At 40.6% G+C, this 24518-nt stretch overlaps 1 protein-coding gene and 1 long non-coding RNA gene across 9 annotated transcripts in view; one reads left to right on the forward strand and one right to left on the reverse strand.

Moving 5' to 3' along the window:
- Positions 1 to 24518, forward strand: part of Plekhm3 (pleckstrin homology domain containing M3) — a 191545-nt gene that overhangs the window by 101073 nt on the left and 65954 nt on the right. For all 4 annotated transcript variants that reach the window (XM_004851142.3, XM_087206225.1, XM_021263547.2 and 1 more), the window contains exon 6: positions 3552 to 3615. In XM_004851142.3, the coding sequence (XP_004851199.1) occupies positions 3552 to 3615 (64 nt within the window). The remainder of the gene's footprint in view (positions 1 to 3551; positions 3616 to 24518) is intronic.
- LOC110350500 (uncharacterized) overlaps positions 1 to 24518 on the reverse strand; it is a 172896-nt gene that overhangs the window by 34365 nt on the left and 114013 nt on the right. For 2 of the 5 annotated variants that reach the window (XR_002397094.2, XR_015449188.1), the window contains 2 exons: positions 5252 to 5347; positions 2 to 3650 (listed from right to left, as the gene is read on the reverse strand). The exons of the other annotated variants lie outside the window; for them this stretch is intronic. This is a non-coding gene — a long non-coding RNA (uncharacterized LOC110350500). Of the gene's footprint in view, position 1; positions 3651 to 5251; positions 5348 to 24518 lie in introns of those variants that run through there. 5 annotated transcript variants of the gene reach the window in all.

Here is a 24518-nt window from a genome sequence, read left to right on the forward strand (position 1 = left end):
AAAAAAAAAAAAAAAAGGAAAGAAAATGATCATTCTTCCTATTCAACTATCCCCAAACACCATCCTCTGTCTCCATATTATAGTATCATACTCTGCCACCCTCAGAGCCCTACTGAAAGACTGTGTCTTAGATTTCTTTTTCTGATACGTGTTTGTCTCGAGTTGCCTTGCAAATGCTTAAATATAGCATGTTCAGTAATAACAAAAATCTATAAACTGTGTTGTATTCTAGATTGAACCCTGAACAGAAACAACTGGTAACACCTGAATGAAGTCTCTAATTTATATAATAGCTAATTTCTGAGTTTAAATCAGTGTCCCGAGGTTATATAAGATGTAAACATTAGGGAAATCTGGGTGAAGGATATGAGAGTATGAACGCTTTACAAATAAAAAGAAAATTTGGAATAAATCAACTCAACCCCACATCCATCCTTGCTCTTCTGGTACCCCTAAGAAACTGGAAGAAGCACAAATCTTTGAACTCAGAAAATCTTAGCCTTGAATTCCAGCTTTATGATGCTGGCAAATTAGTCTTGGTTCTGAGCCCTGGTTCCTCTTACGTAAAATGGAGGTTATACTTACTATGCCAGGCCATTGTGAGGGCTGAGTGAAATATGTATGGCAAGTGCAAGTCCCAAATTGGGCTCATCTTATCAGTGTTTAATAATAAAAACATCATGAAAAGTAGTTCTCTTAATCATCTCTGTCATATTGCGTGTTACTGGAAGTAGAGATTGGTTCTGTCTCTTGGCCTCTCAAAGGATAGTGATCTACCTTCCACAACAGAGGGCCTTCTCTAGGGAAGCTAAGGTAACATGGAGAGATTGAGCATTTTCCTTCCACTTTACCCAGCTGCACTGGGACTGTGCTGTGCTTCCTGCCATGGGTCCAACCTTGAACCATCAGTTGAACCTTGAACCATGAGTTGAAGAGAGCCCAGCCTCAGGAACTGTATTCCATTTCCCAGAATATTATGGCTTTGTCACTCTCTTAGCCTAGTTTTGTTTCTGTGAGGGAAGCATGCTTTTCCAAAGATCTCTTCAGTATCTGTCCTACTTTCTAGAAGAGCTCCAAACTGGAATACACCTATCTCAGTTCTCCATGGGATAAAGACTTTGTCTAACAGCTCTAGTGCCCCCTACTCCGTGGGCCAGTATACAGTAACTGGTGTATAGTGTGTGTTTAATCAAGTGGGAGGGGAAGGGGAAAGGAAAAAAATATGAGAAAAGGAAGAAATGGAAACAAAGTCTTTGTAAATAGGGAGGGGTGGAGGAGTTGAAGGGAGGGCAGGGGAAGGGGGAAAAAATAAGAATCAAGATACCTTATGTAAAGGTACAAGTTCCCTATGATAAATGTAAATGTATTGTATGCCTAAAATGTACCAATAAAAGAATTTAAGAAGGAAAAAAATATAGGGTAGATACAAGGATGGACCATTTAATCTCTAGGATTTGGTAATGAATTCATACTTAACTGAAAGACTGAATAATGAATTTCCCAGGGACCTAGATATTAGGCCGGTGGTTCTAAACCTTGGCTGTATAATCACTGGGAGAGTACTCATCTAATTTTTTGTTTAACACTGATTTCTGGGCTCCACTCACGCGTGTTTCCTGTCATTTTTTAAAAGCTCTGCAAGTGATTCCAATGGACAGCCAGGATTGTAATCTACCATGTTAGACCATTGTAAAAAAAGTGTACCACATACATAACTGTTACCATTTTCCATTTCCATGTTACACTATAATTATCAATTTATGTGTCCTTACCTCATTTGATTTTATGCTCCCCCCCCCCAGTACTAAGGACTGACCTACCAGGAGAGTGCTAAGATACATCCTCATCCCTTTTTAATTTGAGACAAAATCTGGCTAAGTTTCTTAGCCTAGACTTGAACATATGATCCTCATACCTCAGTCTCCCAAATAGCTGGCATTACAGACATGCCCAACCCTGGCTGACTTTATGCTTCTTGAACTCAGACACTTGGATTGTCTTATTCATAATTATCTTCCTCATGTGTGACATGGTGCTTGACATCTAGTGGATAGTCATAAATATTAATTGAATAAGTTAATGGTTTCTTTCATTTAAGACATAAGATAATTGCATAGAACCACAAAAGACAATCTGAGAAAATGCTAGCACCGTGAGTTTTGTTTGGGTTTACTTTGTATGTGTGGTGCTCTGTAACCACCTACCCTTTGATACCTATCAGCTAGTTCATAATCAATTGTTTTTTCCTACTCATTCACTGTCATCTAGATCCTGTAAACTAACAGCAACCAAAGATACTGGACTTTATTAGGGAGCCCCAATTCAGAATATTTCTCCCATTATTCACATCTGTTCCTGTTATATTAATCACCTCTGCATTGCTGGAACAAAATAACTGACACTCACAATTTAAAGGAGGAGAGGTATATTTGGCTCATGGTTTCAGAGGTTTCGGTCCATGGTCAGCTGGCTCCAAGCCAGAAACATCATGGCAGAAGAGCGAGAAAGAGGAAAGCTGCTCAGCTCAGGGAATCTGGGAAGCAGGCAGCAGAAAAGCCAGAGAGAAAGCAGCCAGGGACCAGATAGAGTCCCCAAGGTTAAACTCCCTAAGATCCACCCAGACATATCCAGAATTGAGCTTTACTAATCTCCTAAATATCTCTCAAGCCAATCAAATTGACACTCAAGACTAACCATCATACCTGGATTCTAAAATTTACCATCATTATGTATTTCGGGTGGCTCATTAATGTGATGCTCAGTACCACTGTTCTGCATTAATGAAAGCCATGGGAGCCTCTAGACAAACACATAGGTTGCTCTGCTAGGATTACTCAACTCTAATATCAGTTAATTTAGGCATGCAGTATTACAGCCAGAAAGACACTTAGTAACACCAAGTTCACTTACCATCTTTACACAGTGTAGAAGGAGGTCTGGGATTTGCCTGAGATTACATAGTTTGTTAGGGACACAGCTGGCACAAGAAGCCTGATGGTCTGGTCCACAGGCCTGGACCTACTCCACAGTACTATAGCATTTCAGATTCCATTGAAAATGAAAGAACAGGGTTAGGAATGTATTTCAGTGATAGAGCACTTGCCTCACTGGCCCCAGGTTTGGTCCTCAGCACCTTAAAAATAGAAAGACCAGCCAGGTGCAGTGGTGCACAGTTGTTATCCCATCTACTCAGGAAGCTGAGACAGGAGGATTGGCAAGTTCAAGGCCAGCCTGGGCAGCTTATCAAAAACCCTGTCTCAAAAGGGCTGGGGAAGTAGCTCAGTGGTAGAGCGCTTGCTTAGCATGTTTGAGGCCCTGGGTTTAATCCATAATATTGCAAAAGAAGCACCAAACTTCCATTCTGACATTGATGTTAGAAAGCAAACTATAAGGAAAAGGTATTATTGCAGGTTTCTCAGAGGGTTTGGGGAGTAGGAGTACACGAGAAGGGGAAAAGGCAGAGGAAAGAAATTTTTGAATGAGATTTTGAACCTTAAAAAAGCAAATCGCATGACACAACAGTTCACTTGCCTGTCTGCCCTTGTTTTCAGAATCTTCCCCCGAGAATACCTCCTTCAGCAGATCCACCTGTACTCCCTCGCCGACCTGCAGCAGGTGAGTGCTCAGCCCATTTCTCTTTTATTTTCTTCCTAGGGAAATTTCTTTGTGGGTATTCTGCCATCACTGGTACATTTTTCATCACAACTCCTGATAGTTTCTATTTAGAATGGGGGAGGAGCTTGGTATAAAAAGATTATAGGACAATAACAAATATTGGCAAGTGTGTACAGAGGGGCTGGGGATTTAGCTCAGTGGTTCCACCTGCCTTGAAAGCAGAAGGTCCCGAGTTCGATCCCCAGTACCAAAAAAGTGTGTACAGAGACTAGAACTCTCATATATTGCTGGTGGGAATGTGATGTGGTATAGCCACTTTGGAAAACAGTTTGGCAGTACCTCAAAATAGTATAGAATTACCATGTGACCCAGCAGTTATACTTCTTGGTATATACCCAAGAGCATTAAAAATATGTATATATCCACATTAAAAACATGTACACAAGTGTTCAGTGCAGCATTCTTCATAATTGCAAAAAGTGGAAGCCACCTCAAATGTTTGTCAACTGATGAAATGATGAACAAAATGTTTAGCTGTACAATGGAGTATTTTTCAGCCTAAATAGGAGGGAAGTATTAATACATGCTACAGTGTGGATGAGTCCTAAAATTCCATCATGTTAAGTGAAAGAAGCCACATACAAAATAGTATATATTTTATGATTCTATTTAAATGAAATGTCCTGAGTAGGCAAATTAGTGGTTGCCACAATCTGGAGAAAGCAAAGAAATAAGTAGTGACTCCTAATATGGGGTTTCTTTGGGGGCTGATGAAAGTGTTCCAGAATTAAATAGCGAAGATGATTGTACAATTTTATGAATAGATTAAAAAATGAGTTGCTTACTTTAAAAGTGGATTTTAATGTATGTTAATTATATTTCATTTAAAAATTATGTAAAGAAAAAAGATGTGAAAGACATTAAATGCATTAAACCCTTTGACTTGCGCTCAACCCAAATAGTTGAATAACTTTTTGGGGGGGGGGTATCGGGGATCGAACTTGTGACCTTGCGCTTGCGAGGCAGGCACCAGAACCACTGCGCTAAATCCCCAGACCAGTTGAATAACTTTTACAGTTTAATAAAATATAACAGAGCATGTAAGAGTCCAATCATCTTTTTATACTTTTATTACTACATGTACTTTTAATGATTGACGGCGAGGTTAGCAGTTGGAAGAAACCGAGGTTACCTGTGTTCAGCCCTAAATTCTGAATATGTTAAGCTTTGGTTAATCATTTAAATCAACAACTCCTTAAGCTGTTAGACACAAAATGAAAACATTGCTTTCCTTTCTATACATGTACTGATTTTTCCAAGAGTCAGTTTAAAAAAAAAATTGTGACAACTTTCAGAACATCTCAAAACACTGTGATTCCATTCTTTTGTTGTTGTTTTCCTTCCCCATTGTTTTTATCAGAGTAATGAGGTCAACTTAAAAACTGAGTTCAAGTCCTTCAGTTATTTTTCAAACTACTTTTTAATGTTTCTTGTATGTCTTTTTTTTAAATTTTAAAATTAAGACTTTTGTATTCTTTGTCCCTTTGGAGGTAGGAAAGTTATTTTAAATGGCAGAAATAATTTTAGAGCAGTTAGTTGGAGAGGCCTGAGAAAAGACCAAGGCTTTAATTTCTACCTGTGCGTCCAGTTTAGACCTATTTGCGCATGCTGGCCTCCTCTGGCTCATCAGTCCTGCTTGCTCTTTACTTCATAGGCAGCAGTTATCTGCTGGCTGGGGTGGAAAAGAATATATTTTGAATTACAATTATCCAAAGCTGTACAAGAGGAAAAATCAGAATACCCATTATGCATATATCTGTTTTCTTGAGTCTGTCTGATCATAGTGTCTGAACCCCCAGATGCTGTTGCTTGGTGTTTAAAGGCATGAAACATTCTTGTAAAGGTGGTTTAAAGTAGAACGTGTGGGCTCCAAAGTGAATACTCTTTGAGGAGGCCGTTCAAAAACGAGTTTTGATATGAGATGAAGAGGAAAAGTCAGAGTAATTCCTTAATTCATTTTAGGATGTCAAAGTAATATATCCATTTGGAATAATAAAGCCTGCTTTTTAAAGCTTTCCTCTATCCTGCTGTCTTTTTCTTTTCTTTTCTTCTCCCTTGTAATAATCAAGCTATACGGGCCAAGCAGCTTACTTAAATCACTGGCAGTGGTGTTCTTGGTAGGCCAGGCCATTAGCCCCAGAGCCCCACAAGCAGCTTAATCAGTTTTCAGCCTGGGTAGTAAAGTGATAGAGGCAATCAACAGCTTATCAAACTCCCTGTGGGCGGGGTGGCTAGAGCTCAATGCGTCCATTTACTTAGCAGCTCACTTTAACCTAGCTCTTTGTGCCTGGCTTTAAGAGCCCCAAACTTATCATATTTAGAGAAAATTTAATTCAATTACTTTTTCTGCCTGAGGTAGGTTAAATTGGATTTAGCTTTTGATCTGTCTGCGTCTTGGCTATCAACACTGAAGACCTACCTTTCCTTGGATTCTGAGTAAATAACAACCATGTTTTCTAGGTCTGAACTGTTCTAGGAAATATGTTAGGGAAAAGACACAAGGAGAAAGACCAAAAAAAGCTTTACTTTGTGAAAGAGTGCATCAGCAGTGGCAGGAAACCCTACCTCACCCACTCAACCACTAGCCCCATGTGACTGTACCACCTTGCCCTCTCCCTGGCTGCTTTGTCACCCTGTTTCACCTCAGACTGGAGTTTTAGAGTAGATTTGTTAAATTCCATTCCTCCTAAAGGTTTCTACAAGAGCAGATCTTTTTATCTTATAAAATAATTATAGAAAAAGGAATTTTAATATACAGATTTTGCATGGGAAAGATACATTAAATCAAGTGATTGAAGAGTCATAGATCCTGAAAAATAATAGCAATACCCTTCTTAAATACACAAATTTCTTTCTATAAATTTGATTTTTCCATTAACTTTTACTTAAAAATCAAAGTATACAAGCCGGGGATTTAGCTCGGTTGTTCCGCCGCCTGCCTCTCAAGCACAAGGTCCTGAGTTCGATCCCCGGTACCAAAAAATAAAAGCAAAGTATACATTTTCCTCCCCAACAAGGAAAAAGGCAAGAACTTAATGAACATGGTAAAGAGGAATATATAATTTATAAGTAATGTAAGAATAATGTAGTACACAAAGCACTAACCATACTTAAAGATGTTGAAAGAAATTCTGTTACTAAAAATTATTGCAGCCTTCTTTTTTTTTTTTAAGCAGGGTCCTACCATGTAGTTCAGGCTGGCCTTGAGCTCACTATGTAGCTCAGGCTATCCTCGAACTGGCAGAGTTCTGAGGTCTCTTGCCTTAGCCTCCCGAGAGCTGAGATTATAGGTGCATGCCACCACACCCAGATAGTTTTAACCAATAAACTCAATCAACAGTTTGGTTGAAGATCTCAAAGTGCCTTAATGCATCTGTTGTTACAGTCAAGACAATCCCCCCCCTCGCTCATTATTTGAATTTATTGTCCGCTTTGCATGTATTCTGTCCTAATATTTTACACTTAGAATGGAAGGGATAAATAGCAAGGATTGGCAATTGCCTGGCAAAGGATATTCTTTCCTGTTGTCTTGAGAGCTACAGTCACCTGACATTGGACAGTAAGGGCCACTTATTGGCAAAATTAATGCTGGTAGTAAGTCCTTAATTGTCTGTTTCACTGGTGATTAAGTTGTTCTCCAAGTATTACTAGCATGTGTATAAAACATACGGTGGTTGAACAGCACATAGTCATCATTATCTGACAGTAATCAATTGGCAGCATTTATCCCTAACATGGAAGGAGAGCCAAGAACCCTTCTGACCTTGTGGCAGAGCCAAGGATAGGTATGAAAGGGATGCAGAGGCTCTCCAGATCATAGGATCTTGATTCATTCATTTCTTAAGTTTGGAACTGCAGATGAATTTCTGTTCAGCAAAGTAGGTATTATTAGAAAAGCACAGTGAATCCATGCACTTAGAATCTAAACTTATTACTAATACCATTTTTTTTTTACAAATACAGTCTTAAAAATTTCAAGATGTGACTATACAGTGGTTTTTTTAAACAACCTAGTTATTGTTTTGTTTTGTTTTGTACAGGGGATCAAACTCGGGACCTTGTACTTGCGAGGCAGGCAGGCAGGCGGCGGCACCACTGAGCTAAATCTCCAGCCCCAACCTAGTTCTTTATAAAAGATTTAGTGAGCAATTACTAAGCTTATGTAAACAAATAGATATGTATTGATATATGTTTTTAATGGAGAAACATCTTTTTAAGAGCTTTTCTTTGATTTGATACTTTAAGAAATAGAATTGAATTTGTTTTATTATTTTCATTCTATCCAGTTTTATCACAAATCCTTGGCAATGGTATAAAACAGGATAACAATAAAAATATATACTCAGATAAGAAAGTAGAAATAGTACAAAGTATGATCAAAATACATGATGATTGTTTAAATTTTTAAAAAATTACCACATTACAAGATGCATTCCCATTAATTCTCCTCAAAATACTACCCTTGCTTCAAACAAGTGGTATTTTCTTGCCCCTTTCTGAAGCTTTGAAAGTCCTCTTCAGGCGGCAGAACCACTGAGCTAAATCCCCAGCAATTCACTATATTTTAAAAATCTCACTTCATACTGTACTCTCAGTGTCTTAGCTTTCCCCTTTCCTTGTTCAGTATGTGACAAACCATCCTCTTATTCATGTCCTCTTGGCTCTTTTAACACTGATAAGAAATTTCCAAATTTTACCAATAGAATACATGAGTATATGCAAGTTACTGTTCAAGAATTCTTAGTTCTTACAGAGCAAATCAGAATCTTGGTGTAATGTGTTATTCCTTAGACTGTAAATGATACGAAAATTCTTCTAAAGTTCCTTCTACTTGCTGAAAGAAAAGGTCAGATTGGATTTCTAAATTTTACCTAAATATTATTGTGACAAAACCTAAAATGGATATTAATATAAAATTTTTTTGGTACTGGGGATCGAACTTGGGACGTGGAGCTTTTGAGGCAGGCAGCAGAACCACTGAGCTAAATCCCCAGCCTAAAATGCATATTAATGATGAACTTCTGGTGTTACTTACCTTTGGGGCATTGAAAGTTAAACGTTGAATGGTTCTATGTATTTGTAAGTGATTCAAGAGAAAAGGTGCTGGATGGTCCCAAGGGTGAGGCATTTGGTTAGAGAAGCCCCTTCCCTTCTTCCATCTATTCACCTACCACCTCACCCTCCACACACTCCTCTAGGGAGACAATGTAAGGAGCTTTTTCATTCATTATTCACCTTTCCTGGACCCAGAATTTCCAAACTAGACCCTACATTTAGATTAAGGCAGTCTAGGTTCTAGTCACAACATAAAATAGATTGTCAAAGAACAAAGTATTACTTTGGCTCAAATTCATTTGTCCTATTAATAATGTTGAAAACACAACATGATATTTCAGAGGAAAGACATCAACCGATTTTAACAATGAAAACAGATGGAAAAGTCTGGAATTTAGAGTAAAGAGTTGTAAAGTGCGAGGAGTGCTAAAGGGGAGAAACCACAGCACTGGAGATACATGAAAAGAGAGAAGAAATCAAATATACACCACCTTTCTGAAGTTGCCTACAATGGTCCCAACTGCTTGTCTTATACTAAAGGAGCAGCCACTAACACTAAGCAACTCACAGACATAATTCACAGAGCTTGGCCACTGAATAGATGGACAGATGGATATGTATATATGTACGTATACCCTCTTAACTCAGTTGCTCTCTCCTGAAAAGAAAAGCCAACTAATTGTTATCCACTAAACAAAACAAAATTATAAATGTCCATCTATAAAATAACAACAACAAAAAAACCCTCTGCTTTTTATATATCAGAATAATGGCAAGTTGTGTAATGCTGCAAATTTTTGAATACCCCGGAGACTTTCCTGAACAACTAACTTTTCAGTTCTGTTTTTTGCTAGTCACCATACCCATAGAGCTCAGGAACTGTCTTGTCCTCTGTGTGAGTGACCTAAACAGTTGTCAGAACTGGCTCCTGCAGAAATACTGCAAACTACAGTCACACCTCAGAGGCTTCCTAGTGTGTTCTAGTTGGTGAATAGGACACTAAAAGGCAATGTTGAAGGCATATTGAGGCCACTTTTTAAAAACATTTTGCTGAATTCTTCAAGATATTATGTAAATTATTTTGCATCGCCCTGCCCCTCAAAGCAAACACACAATGAGAGAATGTTATTTTCTGTGGGCACTCTTCATAGAGTCAGCAGACAAAGGCCAGGCCTAAGGGGGTACCCAAGCACAGCCACCCTTTCACCAAAAAAGCATCAGGTGATGACCTTTAGTGACATAGAGGTTGACATCTTTGAATCCACAACCCACAGAAACACAACACCTCAGTACTCACAACCAAGTCACCAGTCCCAAAGCCTCAGGAGCCCAAGGAACTTGTATTCATAGCCTCTCAGCAGCCCCGATCTCTACACCATTGTCCACCCAGGAATTAGCAGGCAGGATAACTCATTAGGAGCATTCAGATTTAACAAGCAGAAAAACAAAGCATGACAGCTTGCCTGTGCTGTTCTGTGGGCAGGACCTGTGTTTGCTGTAGCCTCATTGCCTTCAGAAACCCATGAACAGTCTGGGGCAAGACAACTATGAGCCCCCAGTAAAACATCACTAAATCTGTTAGCTGCTTAGCCAGGGTTGTTCCACCCAATTAATGAGTTAGGAAAGAGGATCGTACATTATTTGGGGAACAAATTATGCCTTTTAAATGAGTGAATTTTTACAAAATGAATGTGCATTTCCCTTGAAGAACTTTCCTGGGTGGAGGGAAGGGATCCAGTGTTATTCTTTGAAGGCTCAACTGGTTGGCAGCAGAGCAAATGGAAAGTCAGTGCTTCTCAGGAAAGCAGGTGTCCCTTGAGAATGGTTTGAACAGCAAGCTCCTTGTGCTCAGATTCCCAGGCCATTGCAAATCTTGTGGGGAGTGGACAGGGCAGAGTGACAAGTGCTAGGGACCAGAGCCAGACTAGAGGTCTTCAGCCTTTGGCTTCTTTACCACCCACTAATCATAAGTACAGTACTGGTTATTTGTGTTTTGGTGTTGATGGTAGTTAGCTGAGGGGATTAAAGCAGGTGGTTAACAAGGTGATAGTACAGATTATTATTTATACACACTAGTTAGTCTTTGCCCTATTCTATAGACCCAGGCACGTACCACAGCCTGGTCCACAGATACATTAAAGGGTTAGGGAGAGGTGGGCAGGGGCAGGGACAGTGGCAGAAAATGTAGATAGCTAAGCACAAAGTTACTGCCCTTTTTGGAAAACCAGATCAGGAAGATGACCATGTGTGAGAGTACTGGATAGACAGCCCCATTATCCAGGTGGTGAAGAGGTCAACTAAGGCTCCAGAATGGATTAGGATGCAGCTACAGAACTGAATGGTGTCTATTAGTGCTGCAGTCACTTTCTAGGTATCCCAGTTTCCTGGCTCCCACTTCTACTTTGGCTTCCGGCCATCTGGATGTTGTTGTTGTTTTGACTTTATGTGGTTACTTATCTTTAAAAAAACAGTTATAATACCTAGTTATAAGACCCATAATACCATAAGCCTAGGTAAAGACCTGTTTTTAAAGAACATTTACCTAAAGATACAGAGTAAGGTTAGTGTTGATTTTGCCAGTGATGGAATTGGACTGGTCCTTGCCTGACTGCTCAGCCTGCCATGTCATGCAGAAATGTTATTAGACACTAGGAGCAGATGAGAAAGGGTTTGGGTCAAAACGAATTCATTACATTATCAAAAAAAATGGAAGTGCCTACCATATTATCATTTGGTTAGTTAGGCATTTTTTTGTATATTAGTTATCTATTGCTGTGTAGCAGATTACCCCACATCTTAGTAACTCATAATATGAGTAAACAGTAATTGTCTCTCCTGATTTTATGGATTGGGAACTACAGAGTGGTTTAGTCAGACAGTTTGGATGTGGGGTCTATTCTGAGATTGTGGTCAAAATGTTGTTGAAGCTGCAGTTACCAGCTGCAGCTGAGAGATCTACTCCCAAGGTGGGTCAGTACCACAGCTGCAGTGCTGGCTGTTCATGGGAAACCTTTGATTTGATCTACATAGGCCTCTCCACAAGCACTTAATTGTCATTATAAGATGATAGCTGGCTTGTGAATGATCTGACAGAAGGAAAGCTAGGCAAGGCCATGCTTTCTATGACCTTGCCTTGGAAGTCATGGTCACCTCATTTCTGCCACATTCTCTTCATTAAAAATGAATCACTAAAGCATGCTCCAGAAACAAAATTGTTTAGCACACAGTACTTACACAGCAGAAATTAATCACTAAGTCTGGGCTATATTTAAAGTGAGGAGAATTAGTTTCCACCTTTCAAAAGGAGAAATTGTAAAGAATATATGTATATATTTTTAAGTCAGCACAATCTATAATAATAGCATCTCACATCTTCATATTGTTTGACACATTAAAAAGCATTATTCCTGAAGTAGTTTTGCGAGATGAGCCTGCCTTTTTAAAATACCCACTTTATAGGCAAAAGTACTGAGACACAGAAAAATGAACTAGCTTGCCAAAGCTATACAGCTTTTACTAAATGACTGGCCCCAGGCCAAAAGGCAAGCTCTCTGACTGTTTGTCCAGGGCCCTATCTGCTGTACCAGATACATATATGTGCATTTAAAAAAAAAAAAAGGCAGCTTCTTGGGTGATCTCATACTTCCCATGTTTATGGCACAAAGATACTCAAGGACCAAATAAAATAATATTTTCAAGAAGCACTAGAAAAGGGAAATATGAAGTCAGTCATAATTCTTGTAGTTACTTCCTGTCCACAGTATCGGAGGCATCAGAAAGCAGAAGCGCCCTTGTCACCTGTGATACACTCAAGGACTAGCCTTGGGCTGCAGCAAAGTGTTTTGGCACTCCTTCCTCATTTCTCATTGTCTTGGTCAAATTTCCCTTCTGCCACCACAGGCAGCATGAGAGGCGGCCCCAAGAGTCCTGCTCCTTCCTTCCTGTTTAGTTCAGGTCAACAAATATATGTGGAAGGCCTTCTGTGTCAGGCACTGTGCAAGGAACAGAGGGAACAAAGGTGAAAATCAGTCCCTTCTCTCACTGAGCTCAATAAAATGAGAGAGGCAGACCTGCAGCTGCTGCTGCTGCTTCCTCTTCCTCTTCCCCCTCCCCCTCCCCCACTCCTTTCCCCTCCCCCTCCTCCTCGTCAGTGGAGTTGAATACAGAGTAATTGGGAAACACATCTAATCTGGTATGGCAGATTGTATTTTGCAAAGACAGCCACAACAGAATCTCCCATCTCACATACCTTTCTTTCACTATGACTTTGACACTTCTCCCATTGAGAGGTGGAGTCTTTGTTCCCTTTCCCAGAATTTGAATGGGCCTGTGACCATGAAAGTATTGATATATGATATCCAAGGTCAAGTCATAAAAGGAGATAAAGCTTCAACCTGGTACTCTAGTGACACTCACTCTTGGAATCCAGCCACCATGTTGTAAGGAAGTCCAAAGTAACCCAGTCAGAGAACTCGACAGACAGGCCACATGTAGTTACTGTAGCTGGCAGCTCAGCTGAGCCCCAGCTGCCAGTCATTACCCACCTCCAGATATGTGAATGAAGGCAGCTCTAAATGACTAACTGCTAGCCTGCAAGTCTTCCTGGTCAAGGCTACAGATGGAGCAGAGGCAAGTCATCTCTACCATGTCCTGCCTGAACTCCTGACCTACAGCATATGTGAGCATAATACAGTAAAATTATTGTTTTACACCAAGGATTTGGGATAATTTGTTTTGCAGCAATAATAACCAGGCCATCCAGTAATTTGGCTGTCAGGGAAGGATTCCTACAGGCTGTGATTGTAAGTTAAGATGTGGGGCCTATAGATGTAAGCCAGGCAGACAGGAATGGGAAGAGGAGTTTTAGGGTTTGGTAGCCTCAAACCCCTTAATGACCTCATCCATGGTGTTTCTCGCATGGAGACGAGCAGGAGATATTTTTTATTATTGACTTTGCCATTTCTAAAGGACATTCTATCTGCATGTTTCAAGAGTATAGATAAATTATCTCAACAAAACTTTCATGCAAGGAGTACGTACATGAAACATAAGCCCAACTGTGTATCATCAAACTCCTGACTGGGTGTTTTCTCCAAATTAATTCCTTCAGCAAATATATATTAAGCACATACTATATGCCAGGAGCTATGCTAGTCCTGAAATTGAGAGTTCATTTCTCAGAAAAGGACTAGTGATGCTTACTGATTATGGCCAAAGTATTGCACTGTGTGGCAGCAACTTATAGTACATGCTGCTATGACTCTGCTTAACCTAGCAATGTCCATTGGGATTGTACCCCTTGATGCCTCCTTCCAACCACCCCATATTTATAGTTGATCTTCAGGGGACCAGAAGAATAACCAGAAGGCCCTTAGTCAGGGAGTTTCTAGCACTACGCAAAGTTCATTCACTCAATGCTGCCCCCCCCCACACACAGAAGAAACCAGGAAGTATGGCAGCCCAAGGCAACTTTAGCACATCTACCTGTGACAGTGGCCTGCAATTCAATCTATACAGCCCTCTTTCTGAGGAAGAATTAGAATGCTGACCAAGGCAGCCTTTCCTATTGCTGTTTGGTTTTTAATTCTCAGTTAAGTTCTAGTGAGCCATCAGCACATTTGTTTCTGGAATTTTGAACAGGATAAGGAATCAGTTGTGACATCAGGGAAAATCATTGTAGCACAACAAATAAAATGCCTAGGGAGCAGCAACTGGTCACTCAGAAAGCTGCTGGGGCATTCATAAGGCTGAATTTCTGTAGCTGGCCTGTAGGTTTCTTGTCACTCAGAAATTTACTGTCTTTCTTTGAGCTAGTCATTCATATATTAACCCATATATGAAGAAAGTGACAAATATATCAGGCACTTACTGTGACAGGAACAGGATAGAAAACTGCCCTCTCAGCACAATCTCCTCCAGGTCTGCTATAAAGAAGCAGCCTAGCCAATCTATTGCACCTTTTAAAGGAGAGAAGTAGGGCTCTTAACAGAGTTGTGTCAACTGGGATTCCTGCAGAGGCTACAGGAGTGGCATTGGTGCTTGGAGCAGACTTAGATGAGACTTCAGATTGTGATGATGAATCAGACAGCATCTCCCTCAGAAGGGGGCAGCTGTTATTTAGTAGCCCCGGAGTCCTCAGCTCTGCCCATTTTCTAAGAGATGCCGGAAATCCGTATTTTTATGTGAAATTTCTCAATATTTAAACACTCTGCAGGCCAAACAAAACACAGCCACCAGTTTTGACCTCTGCTTTATAATAGAGAATGCCTGCTTTTGTTCCGTCAAGCTAATGAATGCTCAATTACGAGAAGGAATTTGGAGGTTAGTGTTAGCTTGTGCTCCTCAATAGGCTCCAGGCCCCATCCCAGACCCTTGAGGTACTAATTGACAGACTTGCACTGCCTGACAGCTGGGCTCTGAAAGTGAACACACACAAGGAAACAGGCAAGCTATTCCAGGTCACTTTGCAAGGTCAGGGCAGCAATGCAAACATTAGGAAGGCTGAAGCCAGCGGTCAGGTGGCAGCAAGGAAGCTCCACAGTTCCTCAAGCTGTTGGTTAATAAATCATATTCGAAAGGCATCAGCAGCCTCCCACTGCCTGGCATAGCTTTGTGAGGTGGAAAATTAAACAGAAATCAAAATTAAGATGGCTGTCAGGAGGTTTTAGGAGGCCAGCTCACCAGTGTGCGGCCAACACAAGACGAAGTTTCTGCCTGGAGCAAAGGTCTCCAGAGAGGTGATGATACCTGACACTGGGCTTCACCACCAGTCTGGCCACTGTGGTGCTTTCCCAGGAGAGTTTTGAAGCCCACCTGCGCATGTTCGAATGCAAGCTCACTCCAGATGCACTGAGTGACCTTGAGCAAGTCACTTCTCCTTGGGCCTCAAGCACTTCATCTCTGAAGTGGAAATAATAGTACCGACCCCAACATACGCACAGGTAGCATTTAGAACTCAGCCTGACTCGCAAGGGCCTAGGAGGTCAGGCTTTACTAGTGGCACAAGTATTAGTATTAGTGTTGCTGGGAGATGTGGAGCTTCCTTCAGCGTCACCAAGATACCACATCTGTGCATACTAGATTGCAGCTGTCACCATAGAAGTAATGCATGCTCTATCCCAGTCCTGCCCATAGGATTCTGCAGGGCAATCTCACCTGCAGGAACCTTCCATAGCCCCTGCTTCACAGTCACAACATGGGGCAGCATGTTGTTAGGGAACGTGTGCAACCATAGGTGGGCTCCCTCCTGCTTCTTGCCTGGTCCTGGACTTGCACCTGGACAGCCCCTGGCCCCTAGGCGGTGTACTCCCGCAAGGTCACCAGAGTGAGACAGATACTGCACTCAGTTCTCCACCTCTCTGTGCTTTTGCCAAGAGGTCTTCAGAGCTTGCATCCAAAGGTGAGTTTTGCCTTGCTGAAAAAGATGACTGCCTTCCACACCTGCTTCTCTGAAGAATGCATGCCCTTTTGGTAGACTGTGCACAGGTATCTTTTGAATTTTAACAAAATTATAAGTTTTATGGAATTGTAGAGCACACACTTTGTGCCTAAGGAAAACCACAGAGTCCGTATTGCTTCTGCACCTCTAGAAGGAGAAGCTTACCAGACTGAAACATTGGCAGAAATAAAAAGAAGTCCTGTTTCTTCCCACCTGCAATTACAGTTTTACTAGCTTGTAAAGCACACACAGAATGTGCAGTACATTCTTCCCTTGCAGTAGGGGAGAGGCCCTGCTGTGAATGTAATTGGCTTTCTAGCTTCCTTTAACACTGAGGTGGAAGAGAGCTGGACTGAAGGGCCTTTACTCTTAGAATTAACTCACATTGAATTGTGTTTAAATTCCATGCATCTCCCTGAATCCATGTGTTCCATTAAGTCTTAATTAGAAGTGGAAACAGCTTACCTCTGAAAATATCTCATCCCTGTCATTTCTCAGCACTTTGTAAAAGCTGGGTTTCTTTCTTTCTTTTTTTTTTTTCAACGTATTTTTCTAACTTAACCTCTGTAGGGATTACTTTGAACCCTGTTAAAGATATATGGCATTTTTATGTGACAAATTCATACAGTACATCCCCTTTGGACCACTCTTGTCTCTCTCGCTCTGGCTTTGGCTTTGTAGGATTATCTGTTTCCAAGAAATGGTCCACAGGCATATATTAGAATAGAAACCATCTTTGGTACTGTATGTCTCAGGTTCCAAGTTTCCTCACTTATGAAATGAGAAGATTGAATTAAACAATTTTTATAGCCCTTTCTAGCTCTAGACCCCGATTCTATGATTTTATGATTGTTGAGAACTGACTGAAAGGTAGAAGCCGCTCAGTGGTTATCTGCTTCCTGGGGCTTCTCAGCCAGTGTGCATGAAGCAGCCAGGTGTGGCAAGGCATCTTGGAATGAGCCAGGTCTCTCTGGATGTGGGCAGAGCACTCTCAGTTCTGCAGACAATGGCAGGATCTCCATTTGCCAAAGGTCAGCAGTTTCAACTGTTTTTCATTGAGCAGCACTTTTAAGCATTTTTCACAAATATAGTGTGAAGGATAGTTTGCAAAAACAAGTTAAATATATAATCCTTGTATCACTTAACTATGGGAATATTTTCCAAGAAATGCAAGTTGTGGCAGTTGCACTGTTTTGCGAGCCTCATGGGTTGTACATATACAAACCTATAAAGTATAGGTCAGTCAGATGACAGCTTCTTGATGCACTCAAAGGACTCGGTAAACATAGATATATGAGGTGGCTATCAACATAACATGCCATATTGTTTTATAGTAAAACTTATTTATTTATTGTTAAGGTTGTGGTGTTTGTTTGTTTGTGGCAGGATCTCGTTATATAGTTCAGGCTAGCCTTGAACTCACTATGTAGTCCATGCTGGCCTCAAATCTGCAGCAATCCTCCTGCCTCAGCCTCCCAAGTGCTGGGATTACAGGCATGCACTTTTTTTTAATAAGTAAAAGAAGTATACTCTAATGATAAAAAGAATAGTAGTACATAAACAGATAATGCAGTCATTTACAATCATCATCAAATATTGTATACTGAACATAATTGTGTACACTTTATTTTACTGCATTGCTTACCAGTGGGTATTTTCAGAAGTGTACCATTAGACTGTTTTGTCACTGTGCATACATACAGAGTATGCTTATACAAACTAAGATGGCTAATACATCACCAGGTAATATGATCTTATGGGACCACCATTGTATTTGTGGTTTGCTGCTGACTAAACTATCTTCATGTGGCAGCCTGATTGTACTAATTTTACTTATTCTTTGAAGACATTGTCTTCTTAATACCTTACAATCCAGTGGCAGTAATAATGCATAGTGCAATATTTAAGGACATAGTACATAAAAGTTGGCCAGTACAAATGTGTGAAAGATAACATGGCATCTAGTAGGTTTTGTAATGAAAGAAGCAACACCAGTCAGGTTACTGTGGACTAGCAGTGTGCTGGAGCTAACAGCAGAGAGCATTTTACGGGCTGGCCATGCAAGAAGTGAGCTTCGCCAGGGCTCAGGAGAGAGGGGCGGGACACTGAGTGGAGGTTTAGAACTGAAGGATAAAGAAATCAGAGGAAGGAGACTGAAAAGATTCCTGGCTGGAGCAGAGGTCAAGGGTGCATAGAGAAAGTAGGCGAGGCAATTGCAGGTAATAAAACTACTGATTTGAGTTTCACCTCTTTCTCTCTTCTCTGCCTACTGCCTGCTGGGGACAAGGAGTGATCATGCCCTTGTCATGACAGAAAGGAGCTAGAAAAGGCAGATAGGAAAAAGGAGCTAGAAAAGCCAGGATTCTCAGTCTGCTCACTCCATCCCTGAGCTGTCAAGGTGGTTTCACTGAAGGGAAGGTCCTGTGCCTTTCATTCTTCTTTCATAGCACTTAGCTAAGAGAGGAAAGGGAGGGGCAGGTGAAAAACCCATGATCCAGGATGATGACAACAGTTTGTCCTTCACCAAATCACATAATATCTCTGCTGCTTAAAATCTTTGTAAAATGAGAAGGTTGTACTAAAAAATTAGAGTAATAATAGCTCCTCTTTATTATATACCCAAGAAATGTTACTTGCTTTTGTTATTGAGTGCTGACTTTAGGCCAGACCCTATTCTAGATCTACATGGATTATCTCATTTAATCCTTATAGTGCCTTCCAACACAGTACTATTATTAACCCATATTTTACCAGTGAGATGAACTTCCCGAGCATTTGGCTAAAGTGGAGGATCTGGCATTCAAACCCAAGCTGTCCTACTCTATCACATATCCTTGTTTAGGTTTTCTTTTTTTCAATTTTGTATGAAATGTTGCAGACTTACCAAAATATAAAGAAGAACAAATACTGCCAACTATATGATTCCCAGTAGCTGAAGGATTACCTTAAGTGGAGAAACAGACACTCATTCTAAAGCACTGCATTGGATTCTTTCTTTCAGCATAAGCATTCTCTCTTTCTACGGGTAAACTGCTATAGAGTCTCCTGGCAGCAGAGCAAAGTACCCCACGAAGCTGTAGCTCCACTAAGCTCTTCCCTGGGTAGAAGAAGGGAGTAATGGGACAGAAAGGGAAAGAGAAGTGGGCAAATGTGCCCATCACTAGCCCAAAGTGCCAGCACCACACACAGCAAACAACCCAGCACCCAGAGACTCCGTGCAGTCACTGTGATCTTATTGGTTATGCCCAGGTTCCCCCAAATAGGCTGGAACTTCTAAAATTACTTCCAGGCCAGTTTTAACTAGCGCCTTAATGGTAAAAATACTTTCATTCTGTCCATGTCAATGACCTGTAGTCATCAAAAACAGCAGCATTCTACAACAAAGAGCTGAATAATACACAGAATATATTTCCCATAGGGGAAAGAGAGCTAATTACATGTGGATTTATGATGCTACAAATTTGCTTTTTTTTTTTTTTTAATTTGGGGTTAGCACATTCTGTATTTTTAACTATGGCTGACCTGTGTCGATGCCTCCTCCATATATTCCTGTCTGTGACTAATTTTAATCCCTACCCCTTCCATTAGTTGAAGCCACTGGTATACATGCGTATCAAAGATGATTCTTCGCTACTCAGGATCCTGTGTGTTTTAAGTTCTGCTAGCATCTCTCCCACCAAATGTGGTTAGAAAACCCGACTCTTTTAGGATTGCCATTAGTGTAAAGGTTTCCTTCTGAAAGGATAGCAGTATTTCTGATGCAGCTGACATTTTAGGTGTGTATATAATTTACCAAATTGTTGACCACTCAGCTCTTATTCAGTGGTCACAAAAGGAATTAGCAGTCCTCCCTTGCTACCCCAAAACCCAAAGAAGGAAGGGTGTTACTTGGCTTTGGCCCAGAGGCCTGCTGGCACACAGAGTTAAACAGCAGCAAAGTGGTACATTTTGGCCATAAAAGGCTTCAGGGTGGCAGAAAGGCCAAAATAGTTGTGGCATAAGTTGGCCAGGATATTAAGCAAATCTGAGTTTAATTTAACATAGAGACAACACCCCACACACCCCCACACCCCCACTGGCTGGAGTCAGTTCATGAGGCCATTCAAGCGCTGGCAAAGTGAGACATGCAATGGGCTTTACACAGCCTGGGCAAGATGGAGGATAAAGAGGCGCAGGGATAGTGGGGAGAAGCTGAAAGTGGATTTTGAGGTTTGAATTCCTTCTGTGAGTTTGCTTAAGCCACATTGCCTAAGCTTAGAATAGAGAGGCAGGCAGTCTGTCTCCTTGGGATAAGGAAGGATTTGGAACTCAGTGACTGTGAGGTCTTGGCCCCTACTGTGCTTTCTGGTTTGTTTTGTTAGTAGGAGCAAGTTATTCTAGTTTCTTGCTTCTGGGTTTTCTTCAGCACACTTGAAATGATGAGTCTCCACCCCACTGATGGCAGTAGGGTAGATGGAATGGGATAATGAAGGGGTGGAGAGAGAAGTTGATTCAGCTGCTTATGAAGTAGGCAAAGAAATTTCAGACCTCAGAGGCAGCTTCCGAATCCATGGTGGGTGGAGAGCAGAGGGGGCCACAAGGTTGAAGTCATCTCTGTCTAGGAGAGAAGCTGAAGTCCTACTGAGAAAATAGTGTGGCCAGCCTTGCTAGGGAAGAAAACCAGCATATTGTCAGAATTGCAGTTGTGTTACCCAGGAAATGGTTTGCAATGGAGAAGCTGTGGTGTTTAGAAAATTAAAGTAGTGCAGCATAACCAACCAGAAATGATTGATATACACCTAAAAATGGTTAACATTGTAAATTTTGTGTTACAAATATTTACCACTATAGTAATTAAAAAAAAGAATACCATCCCTTTAAAAAACAAACAGTTATGAGTTCCTCAGGAAAGTACAGGCACTCCTTGACTTATGGACCCTATTTTACAACCTTCAAATATTTGTTACATGCTAGGTGTTATGCACTATGATGTAGTATTCCAATAGGTATAGGACAAAACACACATTCTAGGTAGGTGTGTATGAAAGAGTCCCCTGACTTGAGAGGAGAGAGATGAATGGAGGAGGAAAGGCCAACCCCCTCATACTCCAGGTCTAAAGGAGCCACACCCAGCAAGGTCCTCAGTTCCCAGACTGGGAGCACAGGGTGGATGTGGGGCTTTATGGTTCTTACCAAGACTCTGCTACATCTTCCCAGAAGAAAATGTCACCAGAATGAGTCCTTAGGTCTGCTCACAAGTGCCTTTAAAAATAATTTATGAGGGAAAAAGAGTCAACCTTGAACACAAGTCTTTATCTTATCTGCCCTGGATCTCCCAGCTGAGAACAGTGCCTGGGCAAGAGACAGTGCCCAGAAAATAGAGAGAATGAATGAGTCAGTCACAGGAAGGGGAAGGCAGGGCTAAAATGGACCCAAAGCCACGTTATTGTGTAAGCATGCATTTGTGAACTGCAGACCTCACCACCATTTATCTGTTTTTCTTTAAGACTGCATGGTCTTGAGTTCAAGTAAACAGTTGGCTTTCAGGTAAATCTGTAAATAACTCTAGTGTGAGAGTTACTTCAGCATGACCTCGAAAGGTAGCTTAGCATAGTAGCTGGAACCAGACTGCCCGGGTTGAATCGTCTCTGTACCCCTTACCTACTGTGTTTCTCTGAGCAAGTTCCTTTAATTTGTTCGGCCTCAGTTTTCTTCTCTGTAAGATATGGATAATTAACAAACCTGTCTCACAAGGTTGTTAGTTTAAGTGAAGTACAAATATGTAAAGTGCCCATTGCTTAGCATATAATGAATGCTGTATGAGTGCTGCTAGGGAAAATCCCTCCCTGTAATATTAACAAGGTTCACTTGGCTAATAACAACTGTAATGAGGCTTTACCATGCTCCCTCTGACCACAGATCTTTTCCCGTGTTTTTTATTCTGACCAGTAGCTACAGCTATCTCTGAAGAACAAGAACACCTTAACTATACGAAATATTACAAAGGGGATTCCATATGTGAACAACTTAACATTTATTTCACTTCCTAGTTCTAGCATCACTGCCAATCTTTTCTAGCTTAGATCACCTCAGTTTCTTTGTCTCTGACTTGGATAATAATGTGTCTCAAATGACTGATAAACTAACAAAATAAATACTGACATATGTGAGAAAATAAATACAATCTTTTTCACATGACCCAGCAGATATCACCAATGCTGGCATTTAAAGAAATACAATGCAAGTTAACACTGTAGTTGTTTTTCTTTGCTATTCATATCCTTAAAAGCAATAATATAAAGCTAAGTGACAGTGGTCCAATAGAAGAAGCAAAAGAAGACTGTGTAATCACCATATAACACAGCTCAAAATCAAAATCTAACTTTGGTGAGGTGATACCACTAGCAATATTATGCCTTTAAATTATGGCTTTTTCTGTTGTCGGGACTCTTATTAAGTTTATTTATAAGTATGTAAAAATATACATGCAAAAATATACTATACACAGTCATGTATGTAAGGAAATGATTTCCTTTCCAAAATTTGAAAATTCTTTTTTTTTTGGTACCGGGGATCAAACTTAGGTCCTTGCGCTTGTGAGGCAGGTGCTGGAACCACTGAGCTAAATCCCTGGCCCTGAAAATTCTTAATAACTCCATTTTATTTTATTAATATACTTTTTATTAATGTACATTCTCACTTGATCATAATTACCTGTTTTCTAGGATGCCCTATAATTCATGCTCCTGGTATCACCTTGTGATAAGAATTACAAGTACTACAGCCAGTTTGCAGTCCTTAAAAAAAAAAAAATGAGTGAAAATAAAGAAGAAAAAACAGCCTGTGAATGGGGAAGGGCTGTGGGGTGTTAGGAGGGGAGGATGAAGGCAGCTTGGCCCAAGAATGGCTTTGGAAACAGGGTGAAAAGAGAGAACCGACTGCCTTGAGACATGTTATTTTTCCTGTGGCTTCTTGCTCCCTGCCACCCCCACCTCTTCCAGTCTGAGCTTTGAGCACAGTTGAATTTTCACCACAGAACTTGGCCAGGCCTCCTAAGGGACTTTCTTTTTCCCATCTTTCCATAAATTACAGGTTTGCACATGAGAGCAGAACAGACGATTCCCATTATCTTTTGGGTTGGGTTAGGGTGGTGTGTGTGTAAACCTCCTATCCACTCTTAAATGTATATGCTAGTTCAAGGAAGTGGAGCTTTTATTAACGTAGGAATGCATCCACCAGTGAACTGATCCCCTCCTCAGTAGGGTGGTTCTAACCTGATTTCCTTGGCCAGTGTTGACTGCGATAAAGTTCCTTGGCCTTTAAGTAGAAAGTCATGGTTCCATGATAGCAGGGCCTTGTGAATTATTTACCCATATCCCCAGCATCTGGAACAGTACCTGACATACTACAAACTTCTATTGACTGTATGTGGAGATTTATCTCCTTATTTGAGTAGCAAAGTGAGATTTCTAGGACATTTTTTACTTTCATAAATTACCCATTCAGATCACAGTAAAGTAATTGGACAGATCTGAAGTTAATTTATCCCAGAATATAGAGCCCATTTACAGGTAGAATGTACAACTTACTTAAAGCTAGAGCGGCTGCTAATAGTTAAGTTTGGGGGCCTCTAATTGAGGGTACTCTTTTTCCTTATGTACCCAGACCAGGTTCAAACATAGGAGTGAACAGGGAAAGGAGTATACTGCATTTCATTTGCACTTATTCTGCTCTTTTTGGTGTCCTAAAGGGTTTAAGCTAAACCATCTCAAAGAAATAGATCCCAGGAAAAATGAAAAGATGTGGCGTATAAAGAATGTAATTTACTTCAGGATCTGGAACACTTTGTTGCATTTAGACAAAATAGTAAAGGAATATTGTTTTAAAATATCCTGAAAATAGGAAAGGAAGAAGAGAGATAGGAGAGACAAGATTTATAAAGGAAGAATAGTTAACGGTTGATGAACAATTTAATAGGAATGTCGAGGAACTTGCCTGAAAGAGCAGAGTAAACAAGGATGATAACCACCTCCTCAGAGAAGCAGCCTAGCAAGGGAGAAGTTTGTGGAGAAAGAGAAGCTACAAGTGTGAGATAGTGACAGCAAAAAAGGAAGAGCTGGAGTGAAGGGCTCAGTTCAAGGTGCTGGAAGAAGAAACTGACAAAGTTGAATAGAGAGATAGGGGAGATGATAAAGATATTTCCAAGAAGTATGTTGAAGAGATGAAAGAAACTGAGGAAGACAAATATTTTTATAATCCAGATTCTTCTCAATGAGACCACCATCAAGATAGGCCAAATATAAATAAGGTCTAGAGATTGCTATAAATTCCCAATATGACCTTATCTTGTACTTTAATAAGCCAAATATGT

This window comes from Heterocephalus glaber, unplaced genomic scaffold, assembly GCF_053883595.1.
Source record: "Heterocephalus glaber isolate CG9 unplaced genomic scaffold, H.glaber_assembly_v1.0 deba00000621, whole genome shotgun sequence".
Classification (NCBI taxonomy): Eukaryota; Metazoa; Chordata; class Mammalia; order Rodentia; family Bathyergidae; genus Heterocephalus; species Heterocephalus glaber.